The 14,948-nt window shown below is 37.6% G+C and overlaps 1 protein-coding gene across 1 annotated transcript in view; it reads left to right on the forward strand.

Moving 5' to 3' along the window:
* Positions 1-14,948, forward strand: part of MEF2A (myocyte enhancer factor 2A) — a 93,088-nt gene that overhangs the window by 22,767 nt on the left and 55,373 nt on the right. The window contains exon 2 of the mRNA XM_082488555.1: positions 14,240-14,437. Coding sequence (XP_082344681.1) covers positions 14,384-14,437 — 54 coding nt within the window. The 5' untranslated portion in view covers positions 14,240-14,383. The remainder of the gene's footprint in view (positions 1-14,239; positions 14,438-14,948) is intronic.

Below are 14,948 nucleotides of genomic sequence, written 5' to 3' on the forward strand. Positions count from 1 at the left end.
AGGAGAAGTCATTCACGCCTGACTGCTATGTATTTGCTCTACAACTGAAGTATAGTTCCCAGGTCTCTCGGCTAGTTTTTGTCAAAGATGAACAGGAAGGCAGGACAGCATGGATGGAAGGGATCCAGCAGTGTGTGTGAAATGGGCACTGTTTTGTGTAATTTTTGTAGCAGGTTTAAATCATTGATGCAATAATTAAATGCTGAGGTGTCCACTTTGACCATCTAATAGTGCAAGAGACTGAGGCTGACTGCACAGTCTTCCTTCTGAAGTGATTTCAGGGCTGCTTCTTGGCACTTCTGGCACTTTCTTTGATAATGAGGATAATTATTTTTTCCTTTTCCAAAATCAGGATAGTAAGCTGTGTTTGACTTTTTGATGTGTGTGGTTTGCTTTTTTTCTTTTTTTTTAAAATGCATAATTGCAGGTCTGGATGGCTGCTGTATTTATAGTCTCTGATTCTGGACCGATCCTGGTTATTGTCAGGTCTAGGCAGTCATTGCATCAGATAGTACTTGGCTGACTAAGTAGTAAAGATGGAGATGTCTACCTTACAGTTTCAAAAAGCTTGCATTTGCATCTAATGTTTCATGTCAAAGTTAAATGAATATACTTGTTCAAATGGAAGAGGTTTTCAGTAAGGGAAGTCTACCATAATTTGAGCCTGCCTGGGCTTCTGCTTCAGATTCCTGGCTACTTAATGTGATTGAAAATAGGCCAGCTGCCTTTCAAATACATTAAGATCCAGCTTTTGCAGTATCTTGCTTTTATCAATATTCATTGTTCTCGTTTAACTCTTCAGTGATGTAGTAGTTTGTCAGAAGGGCTTTGTATATTTACATATGGATCACCTAGTTGGTTCTCGCTTGGGACCTTGATTAAATTTTTCTGGGCCTTCACTTAAACTTCTGTCAGCTGTATCTTCTCATTCAGACCTTTATAGTGGTTCTCTCCAGGTAAGATGCTTTGTCAGGGTTTGTTGACAGGAAGGAAAATTGTCATATTTTCAAAGTTGTGAGGATTTCTGTTCTTAATACAATAAGAGGAACAAACAGGTCAGACTGCTCTCTTTTATTTTTAGTCATTGAGTATTTCATTCCAGAAGCTATTGAAACAGGTATTTTAATCCACCTTGCTATCCACCACTTGAATCGTGTAGTTTTGCTGTGAAGCAGTAATGTTAGTTAGGGTCAAATGGCTTAAATTTTCTATTTGCAACAGTCTGCAAGAAAGGTATAGTAATTATATTTTGTCATTTGCTCTGCTTTGCAGGTATAGCAAGTAATGGAGTTACTGTAGCATCATGAATTTCCACTTATCAACTAAACCATGTTCATAGGATGGTTAGAGTTGGAAGGGACCTTAAAGATCATCTAGTTCCAACCCCCTTTGCCATGGGGAGGGACACCTTCCACTAGACGAGGTTACTTGAAGACCTGTCGAACACTTCCAAGGATGTGGCGTCCACGACTTCCCTGGGCAACCTGTTCTAGTGCCTCACCGCCCTCATAGAGAAAAATTTCTTCCTCTTACCTAATCTAAATCTACCCTCTTTCAGTTTAAAACCATTACCCCATGTCCTGTCACTACACCCCCTAATAAAGAGTCCCTCTCTGTCATTCCTGTAGGCTCCCTTTAAGTACTGGAAGGCTGCTATAAGGTCTTCCCAGAGCCTTCTCTTCTCCAGGCTGAACAACCCCAACCAACTCTCTCAGCCTGTCTTCATAGGAGAGGTGCTCCACCTCTCTCATCATCTTTGTCTCCCTCCTCTGGACTCTCTCCAACAGGTCCATGCCCATATGTTGGGGCTCTAGAGCAGGATGCAGTACTCCAGGTGAGGTCTCACGAGAGTGGAGCAGAGGGGCAGAATCACCTCCCTTTACCTGCTGGGCATGCTTCTTATGATGCAGCCCAGGATGCGGTTGGCTTTCTGGGCTGCGAGTGCATATTGCTGGCTCATGTTGAGCTTCTCATCAACTGATATCCTCGAGTCCTCTTCCGGGCTGCTCTCAGTCCATTCTCTGCTGTTGTGGTTTGGGCTGGACTGGCCACTGAGATGAATGACAGATGCTCTCCCCCACCTCCCAGGACATCCAGTCAGCCTGTATTTGTGCTTGGGATTGCCCTGACCCACGTACAGGTCCTTGCACTTGGCCTTGTTGAACTTCATGAGGTTTGCACAGCCCCACTTGAGCCTGTCAGGGTCCTTCTGGAGGGCATCCCTTCCCTCCAGCGTGTTGACTGCTCCACACAGCTTGGTGTCGTCAGCGAACTTGCCGAGGGTGCACTCAATCCCACTGTCCATGCCTCCGACAAAGGTGTTAAACAGGGCAGGTCCCAATACTGATCGCTGAGGAACACCACTCGTCACTGGGTGCCACTTGTGCATCGAGCTGTTCACCTCAGCTCTTTGAGTGGGACCATCCAGCCAATTCCTTATCCACAAAGTGGTACATTTGTCAAATCCATGTCTTTGCAATTTAGAGACCAGGATGTTGTGCGGGACAGTGACAAATGCTTTGCCACAAGCCCGGGTGGCTTGACTGTGGGCACCTAGCACCATCTTCCTGACTTTATTGATGTTGCCTATATTCTACCTGTATTTAATCTTTTTCTAGTATATCACTCCTGAGATGTAGCTGAGTGGATTCGTCTCACTAGTATGTTATTATTTGCCACTTGTCTGGCTCAGATTCTGAAACCTTTAGATTATAATGAAACAGTCTGTATGCATGTTTGGAAAGCACCTGCCCTATGATCTGCTGTAGTCCGCCCCCCCAACAGTAATGGTGTTTTATTTTACTGAAATAAAAAATAACTATTTACTTAAAAGGATGCAGGGAAGGTAATAATTCACTGAAATGTTATTTTAATCTCTCTGAAGTATAGTATAACTTAAAAAAAGTTTTAGAAGTTTGAACTGGTGGTGTATCTGAATTTTGAAAGAATAGATTGAATTTTGAACAAAGGCTATGTCAGACACAGAAAAATAATCTTACCACCAATCTTTGTTAGAAACATGTAGGCGTCTTTATGGTTTACTGCTTGTCTTATTGAGGCATGCAGGCTGTTTGAAGCATTATGTTGTCGTGTCTGTCTGGTTTATAATTGTTGCACTTCAACAATATGACTGCATGCTGTCATTTAATCAGACATTGAATAAATTATCAAGAAAGCTTTCTGGATAATTGTTCAGTGATTTAAAGCTTCTTATAGATTCTTTGATGTGTGATATCTCTTCTATTTACTGGTTTTCTGTCCTCTTACCTTTAAAAGGGAGGATGCTTGTATCTTGTGGAACCCTCTGGAAGACTGGAAGTGTGTATTTGATAAGAAAGTGAGTGTGCTCAGGAGAGAAATGGTTGTGGAGACTACCTCTCATAGCAGGTAGAAAACCTCACCACCCCACCCCCCTAAAAAAGAAACAACCAACCAACCAACAAAACCCCCAAATGGGAGTTAGGCAAGAAGCTTGGAGCCTGCAACTTGTGCAGAGCATGAAGAAAAGCTGATATATAGGGATCAGGAAGAAGCGAATAGTTAAGAATGAGCTAAACCTTGGGAAGGAGTTTCCCAAGTGCAAAATGGGAGCATGCGGTGCTCTGCGTCACAAAGCCACTGTTGACTGAAGCCAAACTTAGAAATGAAGACTGTCTTGCAAGGGCACAATGTGCAAGGAAGAATCGTGTTTATAATCCTTCTATATTTCCATTCTCTCATCTGCTCACATTTGTCCCATGCTAAGAACTTTAATAAAATCTGGTATTTTTTAGTTTGAAGTCTGGTTTGAGGAAGCTGTCTGTAGGAGAAGGCATAAGCAGAGCCATGTGGAAGCTATGGCTGCCTTTGTATCCCATTACATTCCCGAAGTCAGCTGTAAATGTTTTTGATTGCTGTAATGTTTGTTCAGTAACATGTGTTGAAGTTGCTGTTGTTGTGTGGCTGTTGTTTGTATTACCTCAACAGTTTGTACTTTGTAGGCAGAGTGGACGGTTTTCCTCTTTGTAAAAAGTAAAAATGAATTACTAGAAGTTTAGTCACTGATAAGTGTTCAGAACTTAACTGAATTTTGGAAGTCTTGCTGCAAATCACAAAATGAGTTTGCTGAAGTACCAAGCTAGCACAGTTTTCTACATCAGGTAAAACCAGTGTTAAATAAGATTACCCCATGATTTATGTTCTTTTTTTTTCCAGTAGAAGAAACTAAAAAACAGAGGCAATGAAATGCCTTTTATATATGTACTTCCGAAGAAGAATCTGCTATGGTTACTATTCTTGCCTTGGGAAACTGTGCCAGTTATACACCAGTCAGTTTTAATATACTGAGAACAGACACTGTTTTACTTAACTGGAGAATTGCTTATTTGGCGTTTGCTACAAAGAAACTGAAGTGCAGCCTGCAAAATTTGAATACAATTTTGAAAAGAGTATTTGAAGGATAAGAGTAATAAATCTGAAGATGTTGCCTTACAATATGTTCTGTGTTCTGAATATTTTTTCTGCCTCTCTTCATTTCTGTAAATTTTAAAACTTCAGTACTCTACAGAAAAGATAATCTCCTTAAATCGTGTAGTTCTCAGAGGCAAAAAGGAGGACAATACTCCTTATAGATAAGGATGTCTAAATAGAAACGTTGGGAACCTGAACTTTTAAGGTTACTTTGACATATTGTTGCTTATGTTTAATATGCTGTTCCCAGTGAACACAGCCTGGCATGGCTGTATTAAAAAATCAGAGCAAAGCTTTCAATTTAACTACCTATAAAATAGTGAAAACAGTGAGTGACCACATAAATGGAAAAAAAAAACAGGTGATGCAGCTTGACTGGAATTTCATAGAAATCTGACCAAATCAATTTAGTACTTTAGAACAGTATTCAGCTGTTGTAACTGTGAAAACATCTGTCCACTTGCAGTCCCCAGTCTTATTCACTGTACGTAGTCCGATTTTGCTCTACTGATTTCCATAGAGATAAATATAGATGTGATAAGTGGGTCAGAGGTGTTGTGAGAACTTCGAGATGATGAGCTATACCTTTGCCAAATGCATGTTGTTATGCAAAATAAGATTATCTGTATGCTCTGATCTATTGATAAAATTAAGTTGGGATGGGAAAAGTAATGAGCCAAAATAGCAGTAATTAAAGCTTGAGTGTCACTGTGGTAACTGATGAAAGACTTATGGAAATAGATTTCCCAATAATAATACTTTTTCTTAAAGCTGTGACTTAGCGGTATGTAACATGTTTTAATTGTCATCTAAAGATGCATCAGTGAGCCTGAAGATTGAAGTGTTAAGATGTTGCAAAACCAGAAGAAAGCTCCATTCTGATTAATGTATTTACCAATTGGAAACTGAACAGTTCAGTGTATGTATTTTATTCTCTCATCTTGTAAGATGAAGAAAAACATTAAAATGAACCTTTTAATTATCTACATGTTTAGATGTGTGTTGTTTAGTTAATTACCAATGCTTGTGAAGATGTCTTTTCCGCTGATTCTTACTGAATCATTCATTGGCTTTAAAAGAAGGAAATTATTTTCCCCACTGAGAATAGAAGCATGGTTTCAGTGATTCCCTCGTCTCCCCCTCCGATAAATATGAAAAGTTTGTTTCACAGCGTTCTGTTTTGTCTTCTGTATACAGAGGAGAGCTCTTTTGTAGCAGCTTTTTTTTTTTTTTGTGGGTGAAACAGTGTATAATTTAAAGCCATCTCTAGCAGACATGTTCCTAGCAGCATCTTGTAAGTTACATCCTGGTGGGTCCCTTCTTTTGAGGTGTAAAGGAGTCTTCATAAGAAGACATGTGGCTCTGCGCCTTTTTTTTGGCCACATGATAGTTAAGTTCCACAGACTTTACAGATTCATAATAACCTAGAGGCAGATGGTTTTGATCTTGAAAAACATTTGATATAATGTATATGTATATTTTACTTCAGGAAAGAAATCTTCCTTCTGGGGCTTATGTTGTGCAGAGGTCTGTGGGTTTAAAACCTGTGTTTAAATGCTTTTAGTTGCACTTTGAGCTTGTCATTGTGAAAGTTATGAAACATGTGATGAGTCTTAAACTAATTAAATACCTGCAAATGCTCTTCTGTTTCATTATGGAGCAATCATATCTAAACTTAAGTTTAGATTTCTGCATCCAGTTCACTAATTTTCCAAAAGCTGTAAATGGGGGGGTGAGAGGAGGAAAGGGAGGATTATCTGGACAAAAGATTTAAAATTGTGATCAAACTGACAACGTTGTTCTAAAAGGTATGGTTCATTCACTATGAAATTATTCTTTCTGGCCATAGCTTTTAAATATTGCGTTTTGTTTTGTTAAGTGTCCAGAATCATCTTTCTTTGTGACTATTTTTGTATACCATAGCAGAGTCCCATCTTTTGACAAATTATATGATAAATTAGGAACAAGTTTCTTGAGAAACTCTCCAGAGCATGTTTTCCAGGCTTACTCAGTTATGTAGTTATTTTCTTAATCTGTTTCTAGAAGTCTGGCAACAGAAATCTTTTGATTACTTAATATTTTAGGTTCTGCTTCTATCGAAAGTTGGATTTTAATCCAGTATTGAAAGTTTCAATATCTTTCTGTGGTCTTCTTTTTCCACTGTTAGTTTATCAGTTTCCAGATCTTGTTTTCCAGCTGCGTTCTAATGTGTTTTTGAGAATACAAATTGTTTTAGAAAATATCAAGACCAAATTTATGGATGGGAATGATAAAACAGAATTTAATGTCACTTGAAAATGTGTTGTAAAAGTGCTTTGATAATGGCTGTTTTGCTTCTAGAGAGTATAAATGCTCAGAATAAGATGATACATATTTTTTTGTACTTAAGCAGTAGGCTAAGAAAAAAAGTTTGTAGTAATGTAACAGTGTGAAAAATATTTGGGTATTGAGTTTAATTGAAATGTGAACCCATTTAATTTAAAATACTAACTAGAGCAGAATTCCTTGCTGTCCCTGATCCTGGATAAGGCCACATTTGTCCTGTTATCTAGGAGTGCATGTACTGTCATAGGTGATGCTGATAGTTCCCAAAAACTGTTTGGTCCATCAGCTTGGGAAAATCTCTCTTTAAAAAAAAAAAAAAAAAAAAAAAAAAGTACATTCTAGGAGTAATAGAACTGGTTTTAAAAACAGACATCTGAATCTTAGGTCATTTTTCATACGCCTTAAATTTCTGTAGTTCTGTTTGCAAGAAAATACAGTGATTCAACTTTGGTTTAGGCAGGACTTAACTGCATGGAAAAGAATGGCAGAAAAGGCCATTTTGAGCAACAGTATATTTAAATAGTATTTGGGAGTTGCAGTTCAGTGAGACAATATTTTTTGAAAGTACTTTGAGGTCTTTTCTAATATGCCTTCAAAACTTAATTTGAAAAGCTGTGTAACTTAGAAGCTCAAAAATAGATTTTATTTTAATGTGGAAACTGGGTACTGTGTTTAGTTGCAAAACTCCACAAACGCACTCTTAGAAGTGAAGTTTACTTAAATGGTCTAGTACCGAAGACATACGTTGTTCTTCCCAGCTGAAAGAAACAAGTGGTTTATGATGCATAAAAAAGAATATCAATAAAGAATTGTTTATGGCTTCCTGTTTTTTATGTTGTCCCACTTTTTAAAAAAAAAAGTTATTTTGGCTAAGGGTTGTATTATTGTTTTATAACAATGCTTGTGTATCACTTGCTAGCTGAGGACCTTGGAATTCTGAGGCCAGGCTCATTTACTGTAAGGCTCTACTTGGATGTAGAAGAATGGCTTCTGAACTGAGGTAGAAAAAAGATTTCTCTCCTAATATTGTGGTACAGCAAGAAGTGTGAGATAAATTGCACCATGTAGCCTTGTTTTGAAGGGGTAGGCTGTGAAACGTTTTGGTTAATGTTTTTGCACACCTCTGCAAAACCTCCAGCAAGATTCTGAGTGTGTTCTCTGTTAAGTGCCAACTCATAGGTAGATAAGAGTCCCTTTGCTTGAAATCTTAATTTTAAAATCTAGCTTCAAAGTGGTAGCAATGAATTTTGGAGCAGGGCTGGTAGAATGTCTAGAGCACAGTAATAACACCCCATGGCTCTCCACATGTTTCAGTGCAGATCCAAATCTGAGGGAATATATTTTGTATGATTTGGGATTTAGGAAAAGGTGTCTGGAGTTGTATACTTACTTTATATGGGTTTGCATTCTCTTTGAGGCTGTGAAGTAGAAAATGTTCCCTCACTTCTGGACAGTGAAATAGAGTCTGAGAATCGTGTTTAACCCATGTCCATACAGCCCTTTAACCTTTTGATCGTTTTGGTGAAGACATTATTTGATTCTTAAGTTTTTCTTGCTATTTCTGCTTAGTGCTATGGGGCAGGGAGGAAGGACCCTTACATGTTTACAGGTGCTGTGGAAAAATGAGATACTCTGTTATCTGCCTTGTTAATGTAAAACACCTGGTAATAAGCCTTGTCTCCATCTTGATATGTATATGACTATTTATATTCTGGTCACATCCTTGGTAAGCATGCAAACGTGTTAGACTCGCCAGTGAATGTGCAGTTCAGCTGTGATTTGTGCAGTCTGTGCTCATCAGTTCATGCTTAGGGGCCAAATCTACAAAAATATCTGCACAGGCTCTTTTAAGACTAGAAAAAGACTTTTTAACCTTGACTTAGTCAAAATTGTCTGCTATTTAGTAAACCTTACCTAAGGCTTATCAGTGTAAGATTCGCCTATACAGATCTGTGTTTTCATGCAGCTGTGGCTTTTGAGAGTTGTAATGCAAATTATCTGACGTCATGGCACTCATTTCTTTGTGTGCATTGCAGTAAATGAGCTGTGATGAGGTGGTTACTGTCAAATGTAACCTGTAACCATGATGGTGAAATGAAGTTCCAAGAAAACAGAGGCAGAAGGAAGTAGAAGGAAAATAAATGGAATGAGTATAATTCTGACACAATTTTTCCTAACCTGTTCTGCCAGAAGGCTTCAGGACCGTGTGGAGCTCTGCACGGATATAACTTTTTTCCACTGAACGCTTGAAAAAAAAATATCTTTTTAAATAGGTCAAATGCAGTTTCCTTGCTTTTAAGTTTGTATCGCTCTCGCTATTTATGAAACTGTAAGAAACTTTGACATCAAACTGATCTGAGTTGCTGAAAATGCACAGTCATGAAGGGTATATTTTTGCATATGATTCTGTTGTCTTTCACTATTTAGTGTGGCATTTTCACATGTGTTGAGGAAGGGAATAAATCCAGAAAATTTGTAACAAAGTTTACTTTTATACAATAATAGAGGCTTTTACTTGGATGGCTGCAAATAACATTTTTCTCACTATTATTGCAAGCTGACATTTTCTGTTTAAAGCTTTTCATAGAATCATAGAATGGTTTAGGTTGAAAGGGCCCTTAAAGATCATCTAGTTCCACCCCTCCTGCTGTGGGCAGGGGCACCTTCCACTAGACCAGGTTGCTCAAAGCCCCGTCCAACCGCACTTCCAGGGATGGGGCATCCGTGACTTCTCTGGGCAACCTGTTCCAGCGCCTCACTGCTCTCGTAGTGAAAAATTTCTTCCTGTTACCTAATCTAAATCTACTCTCCTCCAGTTTGAAGCCATTCGCCCTTGTCCTATCACTACGTGCCTTTGTAAAAAGTCCCCCTCCAGCTTTCTTGTAGGCGCCCTTCACATACTGGAAGGCTGCTCTAAGGCCTTCTCTTCTCCAGGCTGAACAACCCTGGGTTGTTCAGCCTGTGGGTTATGAACCACACCTCCCCCCTCCCCCCCTTCTTTTTCTCTGCTTACTTTTATTGTTTTCTTTAATAGATGCCTGAATTTTTTATTTTTTTAAAAAGGATTTAAAAAGAAAAGATTTTACTTCCTGTCCCAGTGACAGGACAAGGGGCAATGGGCACAAGTTAGAACATAGGAAGTTCCGTTCAAATACACGGAAAAACTTCTTTATGGTGAGGGTGCCAGAGCACTGGCACAGGCTGCCCAGGGAGGTTGTGGAGTCCCCTTCTCTGGAGATTTTCAAGACCCGCCTGGATGCAGTCCTGAGTAATGTGCTCTGGGCAATCCTGCTTTGGCAGGGGAGTGGGACTAGATGATCTCTAGAGGTCCCTTCCAACTCTGAAAACTCCATGATTCCGTGATTCTATGTGCCTATGAAAGTAATATAAAGCAGTGTTGGTGGCTGTAATTTGATCCTATTACTTAAGGAAGTAGAACTTTACCTTCGGCAAGATTATTTAACATTAGTTTCACTTTTTTCTATTTTTCAAAAATAAATGTGCGTTGATCTTGATTTATGTCTGCTAATTTTCCTTTTTTTGGGCAAGAGTTTCTTGATGATCTAGACAAAATGTCTTTGTTACTTACGAATTTTTCCTAAGTATGTTTGCAATGCAGTTAAGATTTAGCAAAACTAAAAGTTTGCTAATTATATTTTTGATGTAACCATATAGTGAATGCAGTCTTATGTCTTATATAGTTTTGTTCCTAGTCAGGGAGGAAAATAAAACTGCAACTCTGACATGATCAAGGATTAGAAAAGGGAAAAGTCATTGCTCCCTTGAGAAATATAATGTGCATTTGTCATTGGTAACTTCCCATTTGGATGTTCTGAGCGTGCATAAAACGTGGCTTTTTACTGCACAACTTTGATTTTGCAGTTAGTGTCAAGATCCTTTCTACCCTAAGCTTATGCCAAACTTATGTTTCCATTCTTAGCTTTGAAAATCATCTTGTATGTGACTTCAAAATGAAAGGGATGCTGTATTTCAGAGCTGGGTTGCCTTTGGCAAGTGTGTTTCAAAGCCAGGTTTCTTGTGTCCATAGCAACCTGTGGAGAGGGAAGAGAGGCTGTCACTGGCTGGACCCAGATGGGGACAGACAAGCAAATGCGAATTTGAAATTTGCTAAGTGAGAAAAATGCTTGAGGTTGAAGAAAGTAGCAGACCTGAGATGAAGCAACAGTGGGCTGATTAAAGGGGGTGAAACAGAAGTTTTAAGTGGGAATTGGGTTGATGCATTTATGTCTAATAGAACATGCTAATTTTAAAAGACCTGAAATAACACCCCAAAACTGTAATAAAATGTTGCTGAAAATTGCTGTCAGTTTTCCCATTTTCCTTTGTGTGATGGTACAGGAAGCGGATAATAGTGTTTCCCTGCTATTGTTTCTTCCATTAGCTCATGGAAAACGTTTGTGCATCTTTTTTGTTTTGTTCCTTAACTATATATATTGCATAATCTCACATCATGTTTCTGTTCCTCTCTACCCTGTTCTCCCATGAGCTCCTTATTTTATTCATTGCATGGACTTGCTTTTTTGAGTACCTGTTGCAGAAGTTGGAAGAGCTGAATGAATGAGACAGGCCTGTATGAAGAAAGCATGTGGTCACACAAAGTGGTTTTAAAATTGTGTTCTGGAGCACTGGTCTGATTCCCTAGGAAAACTTTGGGAACGAGTAAATTTGCCTAGGTGTATGTCTAATGCAGTAGGTTGCAAAATTTTGTTATGCCTCTGTATAATTTTATGGCAGATTATAATAAAATTTTATATACCTCATATGTTATATATTGTACACACTGTGTCCCCCTCTATTTCAGAAAGAACAGTGCATAACTATAAAGTGTAGAGGAGGAGGACAGGATGGCTGTCCAGAGAATGGCTTTTGTGTTAGAAGTGGTTGATTGTAGTGGGATTCTTTAGTTTTGAGTAAAGGTAACTGAAGGAAGATATGATATAGGCATGAAAATCAGGACTAACATGACAGCTGAAGATCGGTGTTTGTTTACTGCCTTTTATAATTAAAAAAATGTGGATTTTTAATATAATAATATATAATTAATATAGTAATATAACCAAATATAATTAGCAACATCAGGCCTAAATGAAAGAATGTGTTTCCTACTCTGATGCATAACTAAGCTGTGGAATTCCTTGCTTCTAGGTGCTAAAACTTACACAGATTCAAAAGTAATATTCATGGAAGAAGAACTGATGAACAGCTTTAAAACAAAGACTCCCATGTGTGACTCCAGAATTTTCTGGTTCAAAAATTACTGAATATCTGGAGAAATTATTTTATAAATATTGCTTTTAAGTGATATATGCTTATTCTATTCCTATGTCCCTCCTTTACCATCCTAGTGATATTTGCTAACAGCCACGGATTACGTGCTGGTCCAGGTGGGTCTTAGGTCTCACATGTGGTCACTGTTTATATGTACTAGTTATGATGGTGAGTGCTTTTAAAAAGCAGAGGAAGGAATCTGGTAATTCTGTATTCAGAGAACTGTTTCAATAATTTATGGTACATTTGAAAAAATGAAGCCACACATGAAGGAGAAAACAAATTTTAAGAGCTGCTTATAGAGACTCTTGTTAGGCATGTTCAAGGAATGCAACCACATTTTTGTGGAACTAAATTTAATGTGTGACCATAGCGTGAGCTGAGATTTTTAAAATTTTTTTTAATTTTAAGAGAGTGAGGCATCTGACTTAAGACTGAATGTTTTATGAATTGAAGCTTAGAGTCCAGTGTATATTCTTGGTGTTTTGGGTTTTTTTTTTTAACAAAGACAGTATAAATTTGTATGAAAGCTGTTGTCTGTGTGAAATATTTGCTGTGTGCTGTTGGTTGTGTAGAGTCTTGTTCATCTGACCTTACGTAGCTATTAATACCTTTGTAGCAGCGCCTTGAAAGAATTTTTTTTTCTTGAAGAAAGTAAAAGGAATGTAATGCTAATGCATCCTTTTAAGTGTTTTGATGTGTAAACAATACCTAGTGCATATCCTTTTGATCAGTGGACATCACATAATCTTAGTGGTGATTTGATCTTAAATTCCATGGAATAGTATTTCTAAACACTGTTGGGTGTTTTATGGTGTTTTACCAAAGCAGTCCTTTGTTGATGTCAGGTAAATATAAAATGACATCGCTTCATTTCGTGATGTTCCTCCACCTCTTTTTTTCTCCTAAGCTGCATCAGAATGTCGTGGTTGTTTCCTCAGTGTAAACTGAATGTATTGTGAAGTGTAGCCTGTGACTAATCGCCTCTTGCTGTCTCTACTTATTAACTGTCTGTTGGTGATGTGGTTGCACCACTTTCCGCACGTGGCCTCAAGGATATGGCATTGTGACACCCATATTAAAATATGTAAGGCTTGATTTCTAAAGACGTTTTGGCTTGGGAAGTTAGAGAGGTTATAAGCTAATATTGTGGCTGGTTTTTTATTTTAATGAATAGGTAATAGAATAACATGTACCTCTTACATGTTTATACATTCTAGTATATAGTTGATGTTCTAGAAGCTATTTATTTTCAATCTTTCTCTAATTTTGTTGAATTAATGTTAACCTGCAGTTCAAGCCGTATGTTTGGAATATGGCTTAGCAATTTTTTTTAACCGAAAATGCATTTAAAGCTTGTTGTCAGTGTGTTATGAGTCAGTTTCGTGTATTACTGCCAGATTAAAATATTATGATGGCATGCAGGCTTTTCAAGTTGCATGCATCTTTATCATTCTAAACAATTGAACAAAACGAAACAAGTGCTGGACTGGTAATTGGTTATTGGCAAACGTGTAACTTGCATGTTATTATAGAGAGGGTAACTGTGTGAATGTCTTAAGACACCAATGAATAGTTAGTAGCTGTGAAATAGTTCTGTTGTGAAATATTTTCAGTCTTTTTTATCCTTTTAAAGTAAAGATATTCCCTCTTTCCTTCTCCTTCCTGCTTCCCAATGAAACTCCAAATACTGTTTTATGAAATGAGATATAATTTAGTTTAGGAACAGAAGCTTGATACTGTCATGGCTTTGTTTTGTTATTGTGATGATAATTTTACAAGAGAAAGAGGAAATACAAAGTGGTTTCTCTAGAAGGTTTCCTAAAATAATGAATGGGGTTTACCAAATCTTTGTGGGTAAATTTTTGAAACCTCGGATAACTCAAGCCTGAACGTTTAGAGTGATAAACCCCATCCCCTTTGAGAACTATAAATTTTTAAGGCCCACAAAATTATTCATCATTTTAAATCTGTAGTTTGCAGGTAGAATCTAGCAAACTAGTTGGAGTTTGTTTAATTGGAACAAAGTATGTAGTATAATATTTTACTAATGAAAATACTTGGTTCTTCACTGAAATTATTTTATGCATGCACGTGTTTTATGGCTATACAGAGTTTAATGATGCTTCCTCTTTAGTAATTTGTAAATTAATTTTTTCACAATTTTATTTTTTAGGCACTCTAGAAGAAATAGGAACCTTTTCACAAGCTTTAAGACAAAGTAAAAGGAAACCGTATCATGTGTTAGAATACTGAAGAGTGACATTTCTTGGATTAGTGTATTTCTGGACTGCAAAGCAAAGGAAAGAAGAGGCTGAAAATGGGGAGAAAGAAAATACAGATCACAAGAATAATGGATGAAAGGAACAGACAGGTGAGAAACAAGGAGTCTGCATGAACAAGTTCATCCGTAATCCTAAAAACAAACGGAAACTTTGAATACATTAATCCTTATTCACTTTTCTAAAGCCAAGCTTTGTCTTCATGTATCTACAGATGGCATTACCAGAATACAAATAACAAATAAGTCTCAATGGTTTTACTGCTGTTTGAGGGAAAATGTATTTATAAGTAATATGAATTACTACTGTAAATCAAATTCACTGTAAAACTACTATTCCTGTTTAAATGGTAGCCTAGTGTGTGCTTCCAGTAGACTGGAGGATCTGATAGCCTCTAGGAACACTGAGTAATGAAGACAGAGAAAATGATCAGAAATTCAGAAAGGATGTAGTAGAAGTATTTGCTGCAGCCTCTGACAAATGGGTTTGACATAACTGTGGACAATGATCTGAAGTGGGTTTGACTATAATAATGAATTTTGTTAGCATGACTTTATTTAAAAGCATTGATTGATATTCCTTGTGAGAGCTGTTTACAACAGT

This window comes from Vanellus vanellus (genome assembly GCF_965231255.1).
Source record: "Vanellus vanellus genome assembly, chromosome: 11".
Lineage (NCBI taxonomy): Eukaryota > Metazoa > Chordata > Aves > Charadriiformes > Charadriidae > Vanellus > Vanellus vanellus.